The 24,316-nt window shown below is 46.6% G+C and overlaps 1 protein-coding gene across 1 annotated transcript in view; it reads right to left on the bottom strand.

Moving 5' to 3' along the window:
* Positions 1–24,316, bottom strand: part of LOC110487800 (transcriptional regulator ATRX) — a 104,749-nt gene that overhangs the window by 44,557 nt on the left and 35,876 nt on the right. Inside the window, exons 12-20 of the mRNA XM_036943650.1 lie at positions 23,486–23,553; positions 18,737–19,261; positions 17,893–18,634; positions 16,515–17,469; positions 4,556–4,622; positions 4,291–4,421; positions 3,985–4,176; positions 3,455–3,699; positions 335–520 (exon numbers count right to left, since the gene is read on the bottom strand). Coding sequence (XP_036799545.1) covers positions 335–520; positions 3,455–3,699; positions 3,985–4,176; positions 4,291–4,421; positions 4,556–4,622; positions 16,515–17,469; positions 17,893–18,634; positions 18,737–19,261; positions 23,486–23,553 — 3,111 coding nt within the window. The remainder of the gene's footprint in view (positions 1–334; positions 521–3,454; positions 3,700–3,984; positions 4,177–4,290; positions 4,422–4,555; positions 4,623–16,514; positions 17,470–17,892; positions 18,635–18,736; positions 19,262–23,485; positions 23,554–24,316) is intronic.

Genomic DNA, 24,316 nt, shown 5'->3' with positions numbered 1-24,316 from the left:
GACAGGTTATGTTCCTAGGAGTATAGGGCAGCTGATCTTCTCGTCTACAAGCATTTAAACCTTTACAGACAGACAAATTCACACTAAGCGACTTCAACTCTATTCAAAAAGTGTTTAAAGTACATTTATACTCTGTGTGATCCCTGTGATAACTGATCATAGCCGGCACCATGCGCTTATCTGAGCCCAAGGCCCATACATCCATCTGACTCCTCCGTTTGGAGTCCACTCATTGATTGACTCAGTCAATCATTATCTTCATTTCCATCCCATTAGCAGATGCCATGACAACAGCTAGTCTTCCTGGGGTCCACACACACAGTTGACTTTTTACCTCTCTGAGTTTCTCCCTGAGCTGCTCCCTCTCAGCGATGCGTCTCCTCCTCTCCTCCTCTTCCTTCAGGGCATCCCTCGTTTCCGTCCTCAGCTTGTCGTCCTTGAGGATTTTTCTGATCTTCTTCCTCTGTCCTTTAGGAGTGTCTCCATCCTCCTTCCCCGAGCCGTCCTCTCCTGACCCGCTCTGGAGGAGAGGGAATGACGGTTAACCTCTGACCTTTCAACATCAACCCCCAGGGGTCAACTAACCAATCACACATCGTGAACGTGGTAACCAATCAATTTGAATTCCAGACCAAATTCTATATTTGTAAGGTGAATATCTTCTCCCTTCCTTTCCCCCCTCCCCCATACCTTCTCCATTTCTTTCCCCCATACCTTCTCCTTTCCCCCTCCCCCATACCTTCTCCATTCCTTTCCCCCATACCTTCTCCTTTCCCCCTCCCCCATACCTTCTCCATTCCTTTCCCCCATACCTTCTCCATTCCTTTCCCCCATACCTTCTCCTTTCCCCCTCCCCCATACCTTCTCCTTTCCCCCTCCCCCATACCTTCTCCTTTCCCCCTCCCCTATACCTTCTCCTTTCCCCCTCCCCTATACCTTCTCCTTTCCCCCTCCCTCATACCTTCTCCTTTCCCCCTCCCCTTCTCCTTTCCCCCTCCCCTATACCTTCTCCTTTCCCCCTCCCCCATACCTTCTCCCTTCCTTTCCCCCCTCCCTTCTCCATTCCTTTCCCCCCTCCCCCATACCTTCTCCATTCCTTTCCCCCCTCCCCCATACCTTCTCCATTCCTTTCCCCCCTCCCCCATACCTTCTCCATTCCTTTCCCCCATACCTTCTCCTTTCCCCCTCCCCCATACCTTCTCCCTTCCTTTCCCCCCTCCCCCATACCTTCTCCCTTCCTTTCCCCCCTCCCCCATACCTTCTCCATTCCTTTCCCCCCTCCCCCATACCTTCTCCATTCCTTTCCCCCATACCTTCTCCTTTCCCCCTCCCCCATACCTTCTCCCTTCCTTTCCCCCCTCCCCCATACCTTCTCCCTTCCTTTCCCCCCTCCCCCATACCTTCTCCATTCCTTTCCCCCATACCTTCTCCCTTCCTTTCCCCCCTCCCCCATACCTTCTCCATTCCTTTCCCCCATACCTTCTCCCTTCCCCCTCCCCCATACCTTCTCCCTTCCTTTCCCCCCTCCCCCATACCTTCTCCATTCCTTTCCCCCATACCTTCTCCTTTCCCCCTCCCCCATACCTTCTCCCTTCCTTTCCCCCCTCCCCAAACCTTCTCCCTTCCTTTCCCCCCTCCCCCATACCTTCTCCATTCCTTTCCCCCATACCTTCTCCTTTCCCCCTCCCCCATACCTTCTCCCTTCCTTTCCCCCCTCCCCCATACCTTCTCCATTCCTTTCCCCCATACCTTCTCCATTCCCCCTCCCCCATACCTTCTCCCTTCCTTTCCCCCCTCCCCCATACCTTCTCCATTCCTTTCCCCCATACCTTCTCCCTCCCTTTCCGCCCTCCCCCATACCTTCTCCATTCCTTTCCCCCATACCTTCTCCATTCCTTTCCCCCATACCTTCTCCATTCCTTTCCCCCATACCTTCTCCATTCCTTTCCCCCATACCTTCTCCCTTCCTTTCCCCCATACCTTCTCCCTTCCTTTCCCCCCTCCCCCATACCTTCTCCCTTCCTTTCCCCCCTCCCCCATACCTTCTCCTTTCCCCCCTCCCCCATACCTTCTCCCTTCCTTTCCCCCCTCCCCCATACCTTCTCCTTTCCCCCCTCCCCCATACCTTCTCCCTTCCTTTCCCCCCTCCCCCATACCTTCTCTCTTCCTTTCCCCCCTCCCCCATACCTTCTCCCTTCCTTTCCCCCCTCCCCCATACCTTTCCCCATACCTTCTCCATTCCCCCTCCCCCATACCTTCTCCATTCCTTCCCCCCTCCCCCCCTCCCCCATACCTTCTCCCTTCCTTTCCCCCCTCCCCCATACCTTCTCCCTTCCTTTCCCCCCTCCCCTCTCCATTCCTTTCCCCCATACCTTCTCCCTTCCTTTCCGCCCTCCCCCATACCTTCTCCATTCCTTTCCCCCATACCTTCTCCATTCCTTTCCCCCATACCTTCTCCATTCCTTTCCCCCATACCTTCTCCATTCCTTTCCCCCATACCTTCTCCATTCCTTTCCCCCATACCTTCTCCCTTCCTTTCCCCCATACCTTCTCCCTTCCTTTCCCCCCTCCCCCATACCTTCTCCTTTCCCCCCTCCCCCATACCTTCTCCCTTCCTTTCCCCCTCCCCCATACCTTCTCCCTTCCTTTCCCCCCTCCCCCATACCTTCTCCATTCCTTTCCCCCATACCTTCTCCATTCCTTTCCCCCATACCTTCTCCATTCCTTTCCCCCATACCTTCTCCATTCCTTTCCCCCATACCTTCTCCCTTCCTTTCCCCCATACCTTCTCCCTTCCTTTCCCCCCTCCCCCATACCTTCTCCTTTCCCCCCTCCCCCATACCTTCTCCCTTCCTTTCCCCCTCCCCCATACCTTCTCCCTTCCTTTCCCCCCTCCCCCATACCTTCTCCCTTCCTTTCCCCCCTCCCCCATACCTTCTCCATTCCTTTCCCCCATACCTTCTCCATTCCTTTCCCCCATACCTTCTCCATTCCTTTCCCCCATACCTTCTCCCTTCCTTTCCCCCCTCCCCCATACCTTCTCCATTCCTTTCCCCATACCTTCTCCTTTCCCCCCTCCCCCATACCTTCTCCCTTCCTTTCCCCCTCCCCCATACCTTCTCCCTTCCTTTCCCCCCTCCCCCATACCTTCTCCCTTCCTTTCCCCCCTCCCCCATACCTTCTCCATTCCTTTCCCCCATACCTTCTCCATTCCTTTCCCCCATACCTTCTCCATTCCTTTCCCCCATACCTTCTCCCTTCCTTTCCCCCCTCCCCCATACCTTCTCCATTCCTTTCCCCCCTCCCTTCTCCTTTCCTTTCCCCCCTCCCTTCTCCTTTCCCCCCTCCCTTCTCCTTTCCTTTCCCCCCTCCCTTCTCCTTTCCCCCCTCCCTTCTCCTTTCCTTTCCCCCCCTCCCCCATACCTTCTCCCTTCCTTTCCCCCCTCCCCCATACCTTCTCGTCAGATGAAGAGTCCTGAACCTTGATGCGACGGCGTTTCTTCTTCTGGGCGTAGCTCCTCTCCTCCTTCTTCTTCTTCTTCTTCTTGGAGGAGCGCGTGGTCCTCCTGCGACTGCTGCCCTCCTCTGACTCCTCCTCTGACTCCTCCTCCTCCTCCTCACTGATCTCCTCACTAACTCCTGACTCACTGCTGCTAGCCGACTCCTCAGAGTCTAAGTCTGCTGAGTCATCACTGCCCACTGGGGAGGGAGAGGGGCGAGAGAGAGAGAGAGGGGGGCGAGAGAGAGAGAGGGGGGCGAGAGAGAGAGAGAGAGAGAGAGAGAGGGGCGAGAGAGAGGGGCGAGCGAGAGAGAAAATGGCGAGAGAGACGGGGTGGGAGGGAGGTAAAGCTGAGTGAAAACAGTCATAGCAGTTTGCAGAGTACGACATTCATTCTGTTCCATAGGTGTTGACACAAGCTTAGACAGTCGGCCAGACAGAGCGCCAGACAGAGCGCCAGACAGCCACACTGCCAACCCCCATACCTTTCCGTCTGGTCCTCTTGGTCTCCTTCTTCCCCTTGCTGGCTGGTTTCTCTTTCTCCTCTCCTGACTCTCCCTCGCTCAGCGTCAGTTTGTGGCGGAGCAGCCGGTGGCGACGCCCCCCACTCTTCTTCACATCCATGTCAGAGCCAGAGTCCCCTTCCTCCTCCTCCTCCTCTTCCTCACCATCATCTGCTTATGGAACACAAGCAGTTATTTATGGTTTCTACATCTGGTGATGTAAAACACTAGTGGTGGAATGAAGCACTGCAGAATCACTAACGTATCAACAACTTGAACGTAACCCACCCTCCTCCTCCTCCTCCTCCTCCTCTCCTCCCTTCCTCTGTTCCTTCTCTTCTCCATCCTCGTCAGAGCTCTCCTCTGCTCCTGAAGAGTAGTTGGCCTTGATCTGGGCCAGCAGCATCTTCTTGGCAATCCTATTGAGGAAGGAAAGGACACAAGGAAAGGACACAAGGAAAGGAAATAAGAAAAGGAATGTCACAGTCAGCTGGTTGAGAGCATGCGGTTTGAGGACATATTCGGTTTGTGTTTATGAAAATATTTTTTAGACCTGTTTTCTGGATCATCATCGTCATCATCAACAGCCATCTGAGAAGCGTCATGGTTACCTTCCTCTCCTACAGACACAGAGAAAACCAGGGGTTAGAGGCTGTGTTTTCCACAGAGACCAGGGTTAGAGGCTGTGTTTTCCACAAAGCCCAGGGGTTAGAGGCTGTGTTTTCCACAAAGACCAGGGTTAGAGGCTGTGTTTTCCACAAAGACCAGGGTTAGAGGCTGTGTTTTCCACAGAGACCAGGGTTAGAGGCTGTGTTTTCCACAAAGACCAGGGTTAGAGGCTGTGTTTTCCACAGAGACCAGGGTTAGAGGCTGTGTTTTCCACAGAGACCAGGGTTAGAGGCTGTGTTTTCCACAGAGACCAGGGGTTAGAGGCTGTGTTTTCCACAAAGACCAGGGTTAGAGGCTGTGTTTTCCACAGAGACCAGGGTTAGAGGCTGTGTTTTCCACAGAGACCAGGGTTAGAGGCTGTGTTTTCCACAAAGACCAGGGTTAGAGGCTGTGTTTTCCACAGAGACCAGGGTTAGAGGCTGTGTTTTCCACAGAGACCAGGGTTAGAGGCTGTGTTTTCCACAGAGACCAGGGTTAGAGGCTGTGTTTTCCACAAAGACCAGGGTTAGAGGCTGTGTTTTCCACAGAGACCAGGGTTAGAGGCTGTGTTTTCCACAGAGACCAGGGTTAGAGGCTGTGTTTTCCACAGAGACCAGGGTTAGAGGCTGTGTTTTCCACAGAGACCAGGGTTAGAGGCTGTGTTTTCCACAAAGACCAGGGTTAGAGGCTGTGTTTTCCACAGAGACCAGGGTTAGAGGCTGTGTTTTCCACAGAGACCAGGGTTAGAGGCTGTGTTTTCCACAAGGCCGTCAGCTAATCAGCCCGTTAGACTCCATTTCTGCTGGATACTTTATTTAAACACTTCAGTTGGCTAGTCCCTCTCCCGCGAGAATGAACGATACGCATCTTCCAAGCCATCTGTTGATAGGAAAGGCTCCTGTCAGGCATAAAGCGAGCGGGAAACGCAGTCTGACATCTATCCTGCCTCCCGGTACAATTTATGTGGGCTGTGGTTGGTTGCAGTTGAATTTCTTGACACAGAGCAGGGAGAGAGCGTGCGGGAGCAAGCATGCTGGTGAATTCACACCCCATGCAATATAATGGTAACAATGTAATATAAATGGTAACAATGTGATATAAATATGTAATGTAAATATGTCATATAAATATAATGTAATATAAATATAATGTAATATAAATATAATGTAAATATAATGTAATATAAATATAATGTAAATATAATGTAAATATAATGTAATATAAATATAATGTAATATAAATATAATGTAATATAAATATAATGTAATATAAATATAATGTAAATATAATGTAATATAAATATAATGTAAATATAATGTAATATAAATATAATGTAAATATAATGTAATATAAATATAATGTAAATATAATGTAATATAAATATAATGTAATATAAATATAATGTAAATATAATGTAAATATAATGTAATATAAATATAATGTAAATATAATGTAATATAAATATAATGTAATATAAATATAATGTAATATAAATATAATGTAATATAAATATAATGTAAATATAATGTAATATAAATATAATGTAATATAAATATAATGTAAATATAATGTAATATAAATATAATGTAAATATAATGTAATATAAATATAATGTAATATAAATATAATGTAAATATAATGTAATATAAATATAATGTAATATAAATATAATGTAAATATAATGTAATATAAATATAATGTAAATATAATGTAATATAAATATAATGTAATATAAATATAATGTAATATAAATATAATGTAATATAAATATAATGTAATATAAATATAATGTAAATATAATGTAATATAAATATAATGTAAATATAATGTAATATAAATATAATGTAATATAAATATAATGTAATATAAATATAATGTAAATATAATGTAATATAAATATAATGTAATATAAATATAATGTAAATATAATGTAATATAAATATAATGTAATATAAATATAATGTAAATATAATGTAATGTAAATATAATGTAATATAAATATAATGTAATATAAATATAATGTAATATAAATATAATGTAATATAAATATAATGTAATATAAATATAATGTAAATATAATGTAATATAAATATAATGTAAATATAATGTAATATAAATATAATGTAAATATAATGTAATATAAATATAATGTAATATAAATATAATGTAAATATAATGTAATGTAAATATAATGTAATATAAATATAATGTAAATATAATGTAATATAAATATAATGTAATATAAATATAATGTAAATATAATGTAATATAAATATAATGTAAATATAATGTAATATAAATATAATGTAATATAAATATAATGTAAATATAATGTAATGTAAATATAATGTAATATAAATATAATGTAAATATAATGTAATGTAAATATAATGTAATATAAATATAATGTAATATAAATATAATGTAATATAAATATAATGTAATATAAATATAATGTAATGTAAATATAATGTAAATATAATGTAATATAAATATAATGTAATATAAATATAATGTAAATATAATGTAATGTAAATATAATGTAATATAAATATAATGTAATATAAATATAATGTAAATATAATGTAATATAAATATGTCATATAAATATAATGTAATATAAATGGTAACGTAATATATATGGTAATGTAATATAAATATAATGTAAATATAATGTAAAAAATAATGTAATATAAATATAATGTAATATAAAAGGTAACAATGTAATATAAATGGTAACGTAATATATATGGTAATGTAATATAAATATAATGAAATATAAATGGTAACAAATGAGTCCAAATCCTCTTAGCCCAACTGTTGTTCTGGCATACTCCTTTATGTATTATGTTTCCCATAGCCAACCATGGAGCCTGGTAGGCTATTAATTAACCATGGAGCCTGGTAGGCTATTAATTAACCATGGAGCCTGGTAGGCTATTAATGGAGCCTGGTAGGCTATTAATTAACCATGGAGCCTGGTAGGCTATTAATGGAGCCTGGTAGGCTATTAATTAACCATGGAGCCTGGTAGGCTATTAATTAACCATGGAGCCTGGTAGGCTATTAATTAACCATGGAGCCTGGTAGGCTATTAATTAACCATGGAGCCTGGGATATTAATTACCCATGGAGCCTGGTAGGCTATTAATTAACCATGGAGCCTGGTAGGCTATTAATTAGCCATGGAGCCTGGTAGGCTATTAATTAGCCATGGAGCCTGGTAGGCTATTAATTAGCCATGGAGCCTGGTAGGCTATTAATTAACCATGGAGCCTGGTAGGCTATTAATTAATGTATTATGTTTCCCATAGCCAACCATGGCGCCTGGTAGGCTATTAATTTACTGTGCTTTTACAACAAGTGTTGACTAGAACTAACTGAAGTTGATCTCCTAAAGCCCTTCGTAACTCATGTCCATGGTATCACATCAGGACGGACAACCAAAGGACTGTGACACTAAAGAGAGTGACTCTGGTCTCGTCAGTCAGCGTAGCCGGCCGCTAGACAGCAGCCTCTCGCCGGCCGCTAGACAGCAGCCTCTCGCCGGCCGCTAGACAGCAGCCTCTCGCCGGCCGCTAGACAGCAGCCTCTCGCCGGCCGCTAGACAGCAGCCTCTCGCCGGCCGCTAGACAGCAGCCTCTCGCCGGCCGCTAGACAGTAGCCTCTCGACGGCCACTAGACAGCAGCCTCTCGCCGGCCACTAGACAGCAGCCTCTCGCCGGCCGCTAGACGACAGCCTCTCAGCCTCTCGCCGGCCGCTAGACGACAGCCTCTCAGCCTCTCGCCGGCCGCTAGACGACAGCCTCTCAGCCTCTCGCCGGCCGCTAGACGACAGCCTCTCAGCCTCTCGCCGGCCGCTAGACGACAGCCTCTCAGCCTCTCGCCGGCCGCTAGACGACAGCCTCTCAGCCTCTCGCCGGCCGCTAGACGACAGCCTCTCAGCCTCTCGCCGGCCGCTAGACGACAGCCTCTCAGCCTCTCGCCGGCCGCTAGACGACAGCCTCTCAGCCTCTCGCCGGCCGCTAGACGACAGCCTCTCAGCCTCTCGCCGGCCGCTAGACGACAGCCTCTCAGCCTCTCGCCGGCCGCTAGACGACAGCCTCTCAGCCTCTCGCCGGCCGCTAGACGACAGCCTCTCAGCCTCTCGCCGGCCGCTAGACGACAGCCTCTCAGCCTCTCGCCGGCCGCTAGACGACAGCCTCTCAGCCTCTCGCCGGCCGCTAGACGGCAGCCTCTCAGCCTCTTGCTGGCCGCTAGACAGCAGCCTCTCAGCCTCTCGCTGGCCGCTAGACAACAGCCTCTCAGCTTCTCGCTGGCCGCTAGACAACAGCCTCTCAGCCTCTCGCTGGCCGCTAGACAACAGCCTCTCAGCCTCTCGCTGGCCGCTAGACAGCAGCCTCTCAGCCTCTCGCCGGCCGCTAGACGGCAGCATCTCAGCCTCTCGCCGGCCGCTAGACGGCAGCATCTCGCTAGGTGGAATTAAAAGGGTAACTACACTTAAACATCAGATGTTTCCCAGATCTCAACTGTGGTCTCCAGAAGTGGTGTAAAGCTGTGGACTTAAACACCTGTTCTATTAACAACGTGATTTTCAGAGCAAAAAACTGAAACCTGGAATAACTAAACATACGGAATTTGCGAAAGAACAAAACGGAATCAGACAAAATGACATTTCATAGGATCCTACCTAATGATAATTTCACATTAAAATGTAGGTTATGTCAAATCAGAACAATATAAACACTGAAGACTTTCTTCTTTTTATTTAACCGTTATTTTTCAAGATAGTGTGGGCTATTTACCAAATATTCCAGTTTTAAGAAAATAAACAATTTGAAGAACCACCAGCACTGCCTTGCAGTAAAACTGTAAATTAGACTTCCATTTCAGGAGAAAAGGCTTAATGTTCTCTTACTTTACAACAAAACTTTCTTCGTGTCCAACAAGCTCTCTTCCCTTAACCCTGTTCTGAACGCCTCCAAAACAAAGGTCATGTGGTTTGGTTAAGAAGAATGCCCCTCTCCCCACAGGTGTGATTACTACCTCTGAGGGTTTGGAGCCTCATACAAGTACTTGGGAGTATGGCTAGACGGTACATTGTCCTTCTCTCAGCACATATCAAAGCTGCAGGCTAAAGTTAAATCTAGACTTGGTTTCCTCTATCGTAATCGCTCCTCTTTCACCCCAGCTGCCAAACTAACCCTGATTCAGATGACCATCCTACCCATGCTAGATTACGGAGACATACTTTATAGATTGGCAGGTAAAGGTGCTCTCTAGAAACTAGATGTTCTCTACCATTCGACCATCAGATTTGCCACCAATGCTCCTTATAGGACACATCACTGCATTCTGTACTCCTCTGTAAACTGGTCATCTCTGTATACCCGTCACAAGACCCACTGGTTGATGCTTATTTATAAAACCCTCTTAGGCCTCACTGCCCCCTGAGATATCTACTGCAGCCCTCATCCTCCACATACAACACCCCTTCACTCCCCTCTATCTGAGATATCTACTGCAGCCCTCATCCTCCACATACAACACCCATTCACTCCTCCCTATCTGAGATATCTACTGCAGCCCTCTTCCTCCATATACAACACCCCTTCACTCCCCCCTATCTGAGATATATACTGCAGCCCTCATCCTCCATATACAACACCCATTCACTCCTCCCTATCTGAGATATCTACTGCAGCCCTCATCCTCCACATACAACACCCCTTCACTCCTCCCTATCTGAGATATCTACTGCAGCCCTCATCCTCCATATACAACACCCCTTCACTCCCCTCTATCTGAGATATCTACTGCAGCCCTCATCCTCCACATACAACACCCCTTCACTCCCCCCTATCTGAGATATCTACTGCAGCCCTCATCCTCCACATACAACACCCCTTCACTCCTCCCTATCTGAGATATCTACTGCAGCCCTCATCCTCCATATACAACACCCCTTCACTCCTCCCTATCTGAGATATCTACTGCAGCCCTCATCCTCCACATACAACACCCCTTCACTCCCCCCTATCTGAGATATCTACTGCAGCCCTCATCCTCCATATACAACACCCCTTCACTCGCCCCTATCTGAGATATCTACTGCAGCCCTCATCCTCCATATACAACACCCCTTCACTCCCCTCTATCTGAGATATCTACTGCAGCCCTCATCCTCCATATACAACACCCCTTCACTCCCCTCTATCTGAGATATCTACTGCAGCCCTCATCCTCCATATACAACACCCCTTCACTCCCCTCTATCTGAGATATCTACTGCAGCCCTCATCCTCCACATACAACACCCCTTCACTCCCCCCTGAGATATCTACTGCAGCCCTCATCCTCCACATACAACACCCATTCACTCCCCTCTATCTGAGATATCTACTGCAGCCCTCATCCTCCACATACAACACTCGTTCTACAAGCCACATTCTGTTAAAGGTCCACAAAGGTCTCTTCTACCTTCTTACCCTTTGTGCTGTTGTCTGTGCTCAATAATGTTTGTACCATGTTGTGCTGCTACCATGTTGTGTTGCTACCATGTGCTGCTGCCATGCTGTGTTGTCATGTGTTGCTGCCTTGGTATGTTGTTGTCTTAGGTCTCTCTTTATGTAGTGTTGTGTTGTCTTAGGTCTCTCTTTATGTAGTGTTGTGTGGTCTCTCTTTATGTAGTGTTGTGTGGTCTCTCTTTATGTAGTGTTGTGTGGTCTCTCTTTATGTAGTGTTGTGGTGTCTCTCTTTATGTAGTGTTGTGTGGTCTCTCTTTATGTAGTGTTGTGTGGTCTCTCTTTATGTAGTGTTGTGCTGTCTCTCTTTATGTAGTGTTGTGGTGTATCTCTTTATGTAGTGTTGTGGTGTCTCTCTTTATGTAGTGTTGTGGTGTCTCTCTTTATGTAGTGTTGTGGTGTATCTCTTTATGTAGTGTTGTGGTGTATCTCTTTATGTAGTGTTGTGGTGTCTCTCTTTATGTAGTGTTGTGGTGTCTCTCTTTATGTAGTGCTGTGTTGTCTCTCTTTATGTAGTGTTGTGTGGTCTCTCTTTATGTAGTGTTGTGTGGTCTCTCTTTATGTAGTGATGTGTTGTCTCTCTTTATGTAGTGTTGTGTGGTCTCTCTTTATGTAGTGTTGTGTGGTCTCTCTTTATGTAGTGTAGTGGTCTCTCTTTATGTAGTGTTGTGGTGTCTCTCTTTATGTAGTGTTGTGGTGTCTCTCTTTATGTAGTGTTGTGGTGTCTCTTTATGTAGTGTTGTGTTGTCTCTCTTTATGTAGTGTTGTGGTGTCTCTCTTCATGTAGTGTTGTGGTGTCTCTCTTTATGTAGTGTTGTGTGGTCTCTCTTTATGTAGTGTTGTGTGGTCTCTCTTTATGTAGTGTAGTGGTCTCTCTTTATGTAGTGTTGTGGTGTCTCTCTTTATGTAGTGTTGTGGTGTCTCTATGTAGTGTTGTGGTGTCTCTCTTTATGTAGTGTTGTGGTGTCTCTCTTTATGTAGTGTTGTGGTGTATCTCTTTATGTAGTGTTGTCTTAGGTCTCTCTAGTGTTGTGGTGTCTCTCTTTATGTAGTGTTGTGCTGTCTCTTTATGTAGTGTTGTAGTGTCTCTCTTTATGTAGTGTTGTGTGGTCTCTCTTTATGTAGTGTTGTGGTGTCTCTCTTTATGTAGTGTTGTGTGGTCTCTCTTTATGTAGTGTTGTAGTGTCTCTCTTTATGTAGTGTTGTGTGGTCTCTCTTTATGTAGTGTTGTGTGGTCTCTCTTTATGTAGTGTTGTAGTGTCTCTCTTTATGTAGTGTTGTGTGGTCTCTCTTTATGTAGTGTTGTGTGGTCTCTCTTTATGTAGTGTTGTGGTGTCTCTTTATGTAGTGTTGTGTGGTCTCTCTTTATGTAGTGTTATGTGGTCTCTCTTTATGTAGTGTTGTGGTGTCTCTCTTTATGTAGTGTTGTGTGGTCTCTCTTTATGTAGTGTTGTGTGGTCTCTCTTTATGTAGTGTTGTGTGGTCTCTCTTTATGTAGTGTTGTGTGGTCTCTCTTTATGTAGTGTTGTGGTGTCTCTATGTAGTGTTGTGTGGTCTCTCTTTATGTAGTGTTGTGTGGTCTCTCTTTATGTAGTGTTGTAGTGTCTCTCTTTATGTAGTGTTGTGTGGTCTCTCTTTATGTAGTGTTGTGTGGTCTCTCTTTATGTAGTGTTGTGGTGTCTCTTTATGTAGTGTTGTGTGGTCTCTCTTTATGTAGTGTTATGTGGTCTCTCTTTATGTAGTGTTGTGGTGTCTCTCTTTATGTAGTGTTGTGTGGTCTCTCTTTATGTAGTGTTGTGTGGTCTCTCTTTATGTAGTGTTGTGTGGTCTCTCTTTATGTAGTGTTGTGTGGTCTCTCTTTATGTAGTGTTGTGTGGTCTCTCTTTATGTAGTGTTGTGGTGTCTCTATGTAGTGTTGTGTGGTCTCTCTTTATGTAGTGTTGTGTGGTCTCTCTTTATGTAGTGTTGTGTGGTCTCTCTTTATGTAGTGTTGTGGTGTCTCTCTTTATGTAGTGTTGTGGTGTCTCTCTTTATGTAGTGTTGTGGTGTCTCTATGTAGTGTTGTGCTGTCTCTCTTTATGTAGTGTTGTGTTGTCTCTCTTTATGTAGTGTTGTGGTGTCTCTCTTTATGTAGTGTTGTGCTGTCTCTCTTTATGTAGTGTTGTGGTGTCTCTATGTAGTGTTGTGCTGTCTCTATGTAGTGTTGTGGTGTCTCTCTTTATGTAGTGTTGTGTGGTCTCTCTTTATGTAGTGCTGTGTTGTCTCTCTTGTTGTGATGTGTGTTTTGTCCTATATTTTTATTGTATTTATTTCAAACCCAGGCCCCCGTCCCCACAGGAGGCCTTTTGCCTTTTGGGAGGCCATCATTGTAAATAAGAATTTATTCTTAAGAGACTTGCCTAGTTCAATAAAGGTTAAATAACAAATAATTACTTTGAAAATAGTCCTTCTACACCTGCATTACTTGCTGTTTGGGGTTTTAGGCACTTTGATATGAGCTGATGTAAAAAGGGCTATATAAATACATTTGATTCATATAGTCCCAAAACCTATAAATTATCCAAAACAACTAACAATACCCTGAATTCAGACATTTTCAGTCATTTAAATTGTAAAGTCTTGTCTTTCTAAACCCTGTTCTAGAGAGTTACTATCCTGGAGAGGTACTGTCCTGTAGGTTTTAACTCCAACCCTGTTCCTGGAGAGATACCCTCCTGTAGGTTTTAACTCCAACCCTGTTCCTGGAGAGATACCCTCCTGTAGGTTTTATACTCCAACCCTGTTCCTGGAGAGATACCCTCCTGTAGGTTTTAACTCCAACCCTGTTCTTAGAGAGATACCCTCCTGTAGGTTTTATACTCCAACCCTGTTCTTAGAGAGATACCCTCCTGTATGTTTTAACTCCAACCCTGTTCCTGGAGAGATACCCTCCTGTAGGTTTTATACTCCAACCCTGTTCCTGGAGAGATACCCTCCTGTAGGTTTTATACTCCAACCCTGTTCCTGGAGAGATACCCTCCTGTAGGTTTTATACTCCAACCCTGTTCCTGGAGAGATACCCTCCTGTAGGTTTTAACTCCAACCCTGTTCCTGGAGAGATACCCTCCTGTAGGTTTTATACTCCAACCCTGTTCCTGGAGAGAGACCCTCCTGTAGGTTTTAACTCCAACCCTGTTCCTGGAGAGATACCCTCCTGTAGGTTTTAACTCCAACCCTGTTCCTGGAGAGATACCCTCCTGTAGGTTTTAACTCCAACCCTGTTCCTGGAGAGAGACCCTCCTGTAGGTTTTAACTCCAACCCTGTTCCTGGAGAGATACCCTCCTGTAGGTTTTATACTCCAAACCTGTTCCTGGAGAGATACCCTCCTGTAGGTTTTAACTCCAACCCTGTTCCTGGAGAGAGACCCTCCTGTAGGTTTTAACTCCAACCCTGTTCCTGGAGAGATACCCTCCTGTAGGTTTTAACTCCAACCCTGTTCCTGGAGAGATACCCTCCTGTAGGTTTACACTCTAGGAACAGGGTTGGAGTATAAACCCTACAGGAGGGTCTCTCCAGGAACAGGGTTGGAGTTAACCTACAGGAGGGCTTTTCTCTAGAATTATTCCATCATTTCGCTGTGTATTCAGATGGAACCAAGGCATTAGAAACTACCAGAGGACACCAACAGAGCTCCTTCTGCTAAAAAATAGCCTGGCTGGCTACTCTATATACTTGAGGAAGACAGAGTAGAGGTCAGGGGTTACATCAGTGGCGTTTATGTGAAGTTGTGTTTACAATAGAGTGAACCGTCTGCCTTGTAGAAACAGACAGCCCAGAATACCACTTTCAGGAACAGCATCTCTACTGACCCGACTAAGCCAAACAGCATCTCTACTGACCCGACTAAGCCAAACAGCATCTCTACTGACCCGACTAACCCAAACAGCATCTCTACTGACCCGACTAACCCAAACAGCATCTCTACTGACCCGACTAACCCAAACAGCATCTCTCCTGACCCGACTAACCCAAACAGCATCTCCTGACCTGACCTGACTAATCCTAACCCAAACAGCATCTCCTGACCTGACTAACCCAAACAGCATCTCTACTGACCCGACTAACCCAAACAGCATCTCTACTGACCCGACTAACCCAAACAGCATCTCTCCTGACCCGACTAACCCAAACAGCATCTCCTGACCTGACTAATCCTAACCCAAACAGCATCTCCTGACCTGACTAATCCTAACCCAAACAGCATCTACTGACCTGACTAATCCTAACCCAAACAACATCTACTGACCTGACTAATCCTAACCCAAACAACATCTACTGACCTGACTAATCCTAACCCAAACAACATCTACTGACCTGACTAATCCTAACCCAAACAGCATCTCCTGACCTGACTAATCCTAACCCAAACAGCATCTACTGACCTGACTAATCCTAACCCAAACAACATCTACTGACCTGACTAATCCTAACCCAAACAGCATCTCCTGACCTGACTAATCCTAACCCAAACAGCATCTACTGACCTGACTAATCCTAACCCAAACAACATCTACTGACCTGACTAATCCTAACCCAAACAGCATCTACTGACCTGACTAATCCTAACCCAAACAACATCTACTGACCTGACTAATCCTAACCCAAACAACATCTACTGACCTGACTAATCCTAACCCAAACAACATCTACTGACCTGACTAATCCTAACCCAAACAGCATCTCCTGACCTGACTAATCCTAACCCAAACAGCATCTACTGACCTGACTAATCCTAACCCAAACAACATCTACTGACCTGACTAATCCTAACCCAAACAACATCTACTGACCTGACTAATCCTAACCCAAACAGCATCTCCTGACCTGACTAATCCTAACCCAAACAGCATCTCCTGACCTGACTAATCCTAACCCAAACAGCATCTCCTGACCTGACTAATCCTAACCCAAACAGCATCTACTGACCTGACTAATCCTAACCCAAACAACATCTACTGACCTGACTAATCCTAACCCAAACAGCATCTCCTGACCTGACTAATACTAACCCAAACAGCATCTCCTGACCTGACTAATCCTAACCCAAACAGCATCTCCTGACCTGACTAATCCTAACCCAAACAGCATCTACTGACCTGACTAATCCTAACCCAAACAACATCTACTGACCTGACTAATCCTAACCCAAACAACATCTACTGACCTGACTAATCCTAACCCAAACAGCATCTCCTGACCTGACTAATCCTAACCCAAACAACATCTACTGACCTGACTAATCCTGACCAAAACAGCATCTACTGACCTGACTAATCCTAACCCAAACAGCATCTACTGACCTGAGGACTGGTGGAAGGTTTCCCTCCCTGCTACCACCGTCTCCTCCACGATGGGTTTAATCTTCTGCTGGTCTCCACTCTCCTCTCCAGACCCTCCTCCCTCCTCCTCCTCGTCGTCATCATCAGACGATGAATCTTGCTGCTTGGCTCCTCTACTTCTGGCTTTGCGTTTCAGTTCGTACGACCGCCTCCGATCTCCGCTCTTGTTCTCCTTCTCCTCTCTTTCCTTCTTCACACGGCTGCTCCTCCGTTTCCCCGTCGTCAGTTTGCTGAGTCCCTTCATCTCCTTCTCCAGGTCCGAGTTGGAGGAGCCGTCCGAGACCTTCTGCTTCTTCTTGGATGTCTTCTTGTCAGAAGCCGTGGAGGACTTCTTTTTCTTCTTTGCGTCTTCATCGGAGTCAGACTCTGAGTTGTCGGAGTCGTCGGCTTTCAGTTTGCGTTTGGCCGCCGGCTTCTTGTCCGTCTTCTCCTTGTCATTCTCTCCCTCCTCCTCTCCCACCTGCTCCTCCTCCTCTCCCACCTGCTGCTCCTCCTCCTCTCCCACCTGCTGCTCCTCCTCCTCTCCCACCTGCTGCTCCTCCCCCTCCTCCTCCTCTCCCACCTGCTCCTCCTCCTCCTCCTCTCCCACCTGCTCCTCCTCCTCCTCTCCCACCTGCTCTTTCTTGCTCAGTTTGAACAGGCACTTCCTGGCGCGCTTGTTGCCCTGGTTACTGTCGGCGTCCTGCTGCACATCCTCGTCCGAGCTGTGTTCCGCCGCTGCAGTCTGGACCAGGATGTCTGGAACCTCGTCAGAATCTGAGTCCACGTCCTGTTTCGAAGGGTCAGAGGTTACCATGGAGGAGGCCTTGCTCTCTTTCCTCTCCTCCGTGTTCCCCCGTTCTTTCTCGGAGCTGCCCTTGGTTCTCCTCTTCAGCTTGCTTGGGCTCTTCTCCTCGCCTTCTGAGTCGATGTTCTCCTGAGAGGTGGACATCTTGTTTTTCCCCTCCGGTGACTTCCTGAGGGGTGTGGTCTTTGTGCGACTGGAGCATCGGCTGTCCTCCTCGGAGGCCCCATCTCCCTCCACCTCCTTCCCTCCATCCTTACTCCTCTCTTTCTCCTTCCCAACACCCTTACTCCTCTCCTTCCCTCCATCCTTACTCCTCTCCTTCCCTCCATCCTTACTCCTCTCCTTCCCTCCATCCTTACTCCTCTCCTTCCCCTCCTTCCCTCCATCCTTACTCCTCTCCTTCCCTCCATCCTTACTCCTCTCCTTCCCTCCATCCTTACTCCTCTCCTTCCCTCCATCCTTACTCCTCTCCTTCCCTCCATCCTTACTCCTCTCCTTCCCTCCATCCTTACTCCTCTCCTTCCCTCCATCCTTACTCCTCTCCTTCCCTCCATCCTTACTCCTCTCCTTCTCCTTCCCTCCATCCTTACTCCTTTCCTTCTCCTTCCCTCCATCCTTACTCCTTTCCTTCCCTTCATCCTTACTCCTCTCCTTCCCTCCATCCTTACTCCTCTCCTTCTCTCCATCCTTACTCTTAGACCTGGAGGCGCGTGTGGTAACCACAGGAACAGGCGTCAGCTTCAAGATGAGGTTCTTAACCTTGGGCATGGCCTTCTCCTTCTGGGTGTCATGCGACTTCCTGGTTGAGCCAGCAGCGGGGTTCTCCGATTGGCTAGCCGCTGTGAGTTCCGTGGCGTCGTTACCGGGCGTTAACCCGGTGGAGTCCGCTAAACTCTTGACCATCTGGAAGAGCTCGTCAGGGACGGACGGCCCGACGGACACGATGTCTTTATCCCGGTCAGCTTCCTCCTCTGTTCCATCCTCCTCCTCCATTTTCACCACTGTCTGGTCTTTAGCCTGGCTGCCTGTCTCTGAGTGGTCCTGAGGCGTGGGGGTGGGGCTCCCCTCCATCTCTGTGTCCTCTGACACACCCCCATCCTCCTCCCCATCCTCAGTGTCGGCCATTTTGTCCTCTTCTGCCTCTTGCCCATTGTCTATCTGATCGTGGCCGTCATGGCCGTCGGTGTTTGAAACAGCATCCCCATTCTGCATCCCCTGGTCCTGGGAAGTGAACTGTGACTCCAAGTCTTTCTCTAGAGCAGCATGGGCCTTCTTCAGATCAGCCAGAACAGACCTAAAGAGAGAGAGAGAGCGAGATAGCAATTAAGCAAAAGATGAGAATTGGACTGTCTCAGATCCTTTGTAGCAGTCATAATACCAACATGTGTTATGATACCTGAAGGCCTTGAGGTGTCTGTGTCTGGTCCCGCTGCCACCTTCTCCTGCTCCCTGCTCCTCCTCAGCCTGCTGGATGAAATGGATGAACGTGCTGTTGAGCCCTGTGGTCGTCTCAATCAGCTTCTTGGTCCTCTTCACCAGCTCCTTGGGGACCTTCAGGGTCTTATAGGAGAAGGTGAGGGTCCCTGACCCGTCTGAATGTTCCTTACCGTTCACCACAGCTTTACCATGGTGGTGGTGACCTTTACCCTTACTGTGCCCTTTCACCTCCTTCCTCTCTTTCTCTTCCCTCTCTTTCTTGCGCCCAGTGCGCCAGAAGCTCTCCAGCTTGGTCAAGATGTTGGAGCAGTTGGAGGCGATGTCTGAGAGAGGCTGAGGGCTGCAGATATAGCAAGACCATTTACTGTCCTCGTCGGTGATCATGGACAGCTCCTTGCGCCCCAGGTTACGCAGGATGCACTTCTTACAGAAGGCGTTGTGGCAGTAGTCACAGCAGATCAGGTTGCCACCTTCAGCACACCACCTTGGGGCGTAGTTAAGATAGCAAGACAAAGTCAACTTCAAAATCTCATGTAGCTTAATTGGGATTATCCTCCATTTCAATTTCTACCACAATATACGCTTGTCCTCATTTCACAAAGCCCACCAGAAATACCCTGACATTATGTGGCTGGGGAGACAGACCACCAGATATACCCTGGTATTATGTAGTCATGAGGAGACAGACCACCAGATATACCCTAGTATTATGGAGACAGACCACCAGATATACCCTGGTATTATGTGGCTGAGTGATGAGGCAACAGACCAGATATACCCTGGTATTATGTGGCTGGGTGATGAGGAGACAGACCAGATATACCCTGGTATTATGTGGCTAAGTGATGAGGAGACAGACCAGATATACCCTGGTATTATGTGGCTGAGTGATGAGGAGACAGACCACCAGATATACCCTGGTATTATGTGGCTGAGTGATGAGGAGACAGACCACCAGATATACCCTGGTATTATGTGGCTGAGTGATGAGGAGACAGACCACCAGATATACCCTGGTATTATGTGGCTGAGTGATGAGGAGACAGACCACCAGATATACCCTGGTATTATGTGGCTGAGTGATGAGGCGACAGACCACCAGATATACCCTGGTATTATGTGGCTGAGTGATGAGGAGACAGACCACCAGATATACCCTGGTATTATGTGGCTGAGTGATGAGGAGAGACCAGATATACCCTGGTATTATGTGGCTGAGTGATGAGGAGAGACCAGATATACCCTGGTATTATGTGGCTGAGTGATGAGGAGAGACCAGATATACCCTGGTATTATGTGGCTGAGTGATAAGGAAAGACCAGATATACCCTGGTATTATGTGGCTGAGTGATGAGGAGAGACCAGATATACCCTGGTATTATGTGGCTGAGTGATGAGGAGAGACCAGATATACCCTGGTATTATGTGGCTGAGTGATGAGGAGAGACCAGATATACCCTGGTATTATGTGGCTGAGTGATGAGGAGAGACCAGATATACCCTGGTATTATGTGGCTGAGTGATGAGGAGAGACCAGATATACCCTGGTATTATGTGGCTGAGTGATGAGGAGAGACCAAATATACCCTGATATTATGTGGCTGAGTGATGAGGAGACAGACCAGATATACCCTGGTATTATGTGGCTGAGTGATGAGGAGAGACCAGATATACCCTAGTATTATGTGGCTGAGTGATGAGGAGAGACCAGATATACCCTGGTATTATGTGGCTGAGTGATGAGGAGAGACCAGATATACCCTGGTATTATGTGGCTGAGTGATGAGGAGAGACCAGATATACCCTGGTATTATGTGGCTGAGTGATGAGGAGAGACCAGATATACCCTGGTATTATGTGGCTGAGTGATGAGGAGAGACCAGATATACCCTGGTATTATGTGGCTGAGTGATGAGGAGAGACCAGATATACCCTGGTATTATGTGGCTGAGTGATGAGGAGAGACCAGATATACCCTGGTATTATGTGGCTGAGTGATGAGGAGAGACCAGATATACCCTGGTATTATGTGGCTGAGTGATGAGGAGAGACCAGATATCCCCTGGTATTATGTGGCTGAGTGATGAGGAGAGACCAGATATCCCCTGGTATTATGTGGCTGAGTGATGAGGAGAGACCAGATATACCCTGGTATTATGGAGACAGACCACCAGATATACCCTGGTATTATGTGGCTGAGTGATGAGGAGAGACCAGATATACCCTGGTATTATGTGGCTGAGTGATGAGGAGAGACCAGATATACCCTGGTATTATGTGGCTGAGTGATGAGGAGAGACCAGATATACCCTGGTATTATGTGGCTGAGTGATGAGGAGAGACCAGATATACCCTGGTATTATGTGGCTGAGTGATGAGGAGAGACCAGATATACCCTGGTATTATGTGGCTGAGTGATGAGGAGACAGACCACCAGATATACCCTGGTATTATGTGGCTGAGTGATGAGGAGACAGACCACCAGATATACCCTGGTATTATGTGGCTGAGTGATGAGGAGACAGACCAGATATACCCTGGTATTATGTGGCTGAGTGATGAGGAGAGACCAGATATACCCTGGTATTATGTGGCTGAGTGATGAGGAGACAGACCAGATATACCCTGGTATTATGTGGCTGAGTGATGAGGAGACAGACCAGATATACCCTGGTATTATGTGGCTGAGTGATGAGGAGAGACCAGATATACCCTAGTATTATGTGGCTGAGTGATGAGGAGAGACCAGATATACCCTGGTATTATGTGGCTGAGTGATGAGGAGAGACCAGATATACCCTGGTATTATGTGGCTGAGTGATGAGGAGAGACCAGATATACCCTGGTATTATGTGGCTGAGTGATGAGGAGAGACCAGATATACCCTGGTATTATGTGGCTGAGTGATGAGGAGAGACCAGATATACCCTGGTATTATGTGGCTGAGTGATGAGGAGAGACCAGATATACCCTGGTATTATGGAGACAGACCACCAGATATACCCTGGTATTATGTGGCTGAGTGGTGAGGAGAGACCAGATATACCCTGGTATTATGTGGCTGAGTGATGAGGAGACAGACCAGATATACCCTGGTATTATGTGGCTGAGTGATGAGGAGAGACCAGATATACCCTGGTATTATGTGGCTGAGTGATGAGGAGAGACCAGATATACCCTGGTATTATGTGGCTGAGTGATGAGGAGAGACCAGATATACCCTGGTATTATGTGGCTGAGTGATGAGGAGAGACCAGATATACCCTGGTATTATGTGGCTGAGTGATGAGGAGAGACCAGATATACCCTAGTATTATGTGGCTGAGTGATGAGGAGAGACCAGATATCCCCTGGTATTATGTGGCTGAGTGATGAGGCGAAATGTAAACGTTTTTTTGTTCATTGTGTATTTCCGTTTGCGGAATATTTACTAAAAAGGCTACCTATAATTAAATTCCAAAAACATTTATCTTATATGTGTTAAATGGAATGTGTAGAGGCTCGTCTCCCATATCAATCTTCTCTTTGTGACAGACTGGGTTCAAGTGACTTCCTCTTTGTGTTGGTATATGGTTATGTACACTACCGTTTAAAAGTGTGGGGTCACTTAGAAATGTCCTTGGTTTTGAAAGAAAAGCACAATTTTTTGTCCATTAAAATAACATCAAATTGATCAGAAATACAGCGTAGACATTGTTAATGTTGTAAATGACTATTGTAGCTGGAAACACCTGATATTTTTATGGAATATCTACATAGGAGTACAGAGGCCCATAATCAGCAACAATCACTCCTGTGTTCTAATGGCACGTTGTGTTAGCTAATCCAAGTTGATCATTTTAAAAGGCTAATTGATCATTAGAAAACCCTTTTGTAATTATGTTAGCACAGCTGAAAACTGTTGTCCTGATTAAAGAAGAATCTGGAGCATCAGCATTTGTGGGTTTGATTACAGGCTCAAACTGGCCAGAAACTAATAACTTTCTTCTGAAACTCAGTCTATTCTTGTTCTGAGAAATTAAGGCTGTTCCATGCAAGAAATTCACAAGAAACTGAAGATCTCGTACAACGCTGTGTACTACTCTCTTCACAGAACAGCACAAACTGGCCCTAACCAGAATAGAAAGAGGAGTCGTTGTGTTGCATCTTTGCCAATATTCTACGAGAGGTGTCGATACTCAACAACAGGATGACCTGCCTACACCATTCGTCCATGTTTCTGTGTTCTGTGAGGTGACCTGCCTAGACCATTCATCCATGTTTCTCTCCTTCTCTCTTTCTTTCTCTTTGAGGACCTGAGCCCTAGGACCATGCCCCAGGACTACCTGACATGATGACTCCTTGCTGTCCCCAGTCCACCTGACTGTGCTGCTGCTCCAGTTTCAACTGTTCTGCCTTATTATTATTCGACCCTGCTGGTCATTTATGAACATTTGAACATCTTGGCCATGTTCTGTTATAATCTCCACCCGGCACAGCCAGAAGAGGACTGGCCACCCCACATAGCCTGGTTCCTCTCTAGGTTTCTTCCTAGGTTTTGGCCTTTCTAGGGAGTTTTTCCTAGCCACCGTGCTTCTACACCTGCATTGCTTGCTGTTTGGGGTTTTAGGCTGGGTTTCTGTACAGCACTTTGAGATATCAGCTGATGTACAAAGGGATATATAAATAAATTTGATTTGATGTTTCTGTGTTCTGTGAGGGGACCTACCTGCACTGTTCGTCCATGCCGTCCTCGTCTTTATTGATGTCATCGCTGGTGTAATACTTATAACACGACTAGAGGAAGAGAAAACAACAAGGGAGGAACCTTAGAAAATAGAAAACTTTCCATATGTCGCATTTCTGTTCAGAAGACAAACAGCTCAAAACCTGCCACACATACAACTACTACAGGTCTGCCTCTATTAGACAGTGTTGCAGGTAGATCTAAACTAAAGAGAGGGGGCAGACAGAGACAGGGGGGGGAGCAGACAGACGGGGGGGAGGGGCAGACAGAGACGGGGGGGAGGGGCAGACAGAGACTGGGGGGGAGGGGCAGACAGAGACTGGGGGGGAGGGGCAGACAGAGACGGGGGGGAGGGGCAGACAGAGAAAGGGGGGGCGGGGCAGACAGAGACAGGGGGGGGCAGACAGAGAAGGGGGGGCAGACAGAGAAGAGGGGGGGCAGACAGAGACGGGGGGGCAGACAGAGACTGGGGGGAGGGGCAGACAGAGACTGGGGGGAGGGGCAGACAGAGACAGGGGGGGGCAGACAGAGAAGGGGGGGGGCAGACAGAGAAGGGGGGGGCAGACAGAGAAGGGGGGGGGCAGACAGAGAAGGGGGGGCAGACAGAGAAGGGGGGGGCAGACAGAGAAGGGGGGGCAGACAGAGAAGGGGGGGGCAGACAGAGAAGGGGGGGGCAGACAGAGAAGGGGGGGGCAGACAGAGAAGGGGGGGCAGACAGAGACAGGGGAGGACAGACAGGGAGGGCAGACAGACAGGGGGGGCAGACAGACAGGGGGGGGCAGACAGACAGGGGGGGCAGACAGACAGGGGGGG

Source organism: Oncorhynchus mykiss, chromosome 14 (assembly GCF_013265735.2).
Source record: "Oncorhynchus mykiss isolate Arlee chromosome 14, USDA_OmykA_1.1, whole genome shotgun sequence".
In the NCBI taxonomy this organism is placed as follows: domain Eukaryota; kingdom Metazoa; phylum Chordata; class Actinopteri; order Salmoniformes; family Salmonidae; genus Oncorhynchus; species Oncorhynchus mykiss.
The sequence above is the reverse complement of the archived record's forward strand: the minus strand, read 5'-3'. Positions and strand labels throughout refer to the sequence as shown.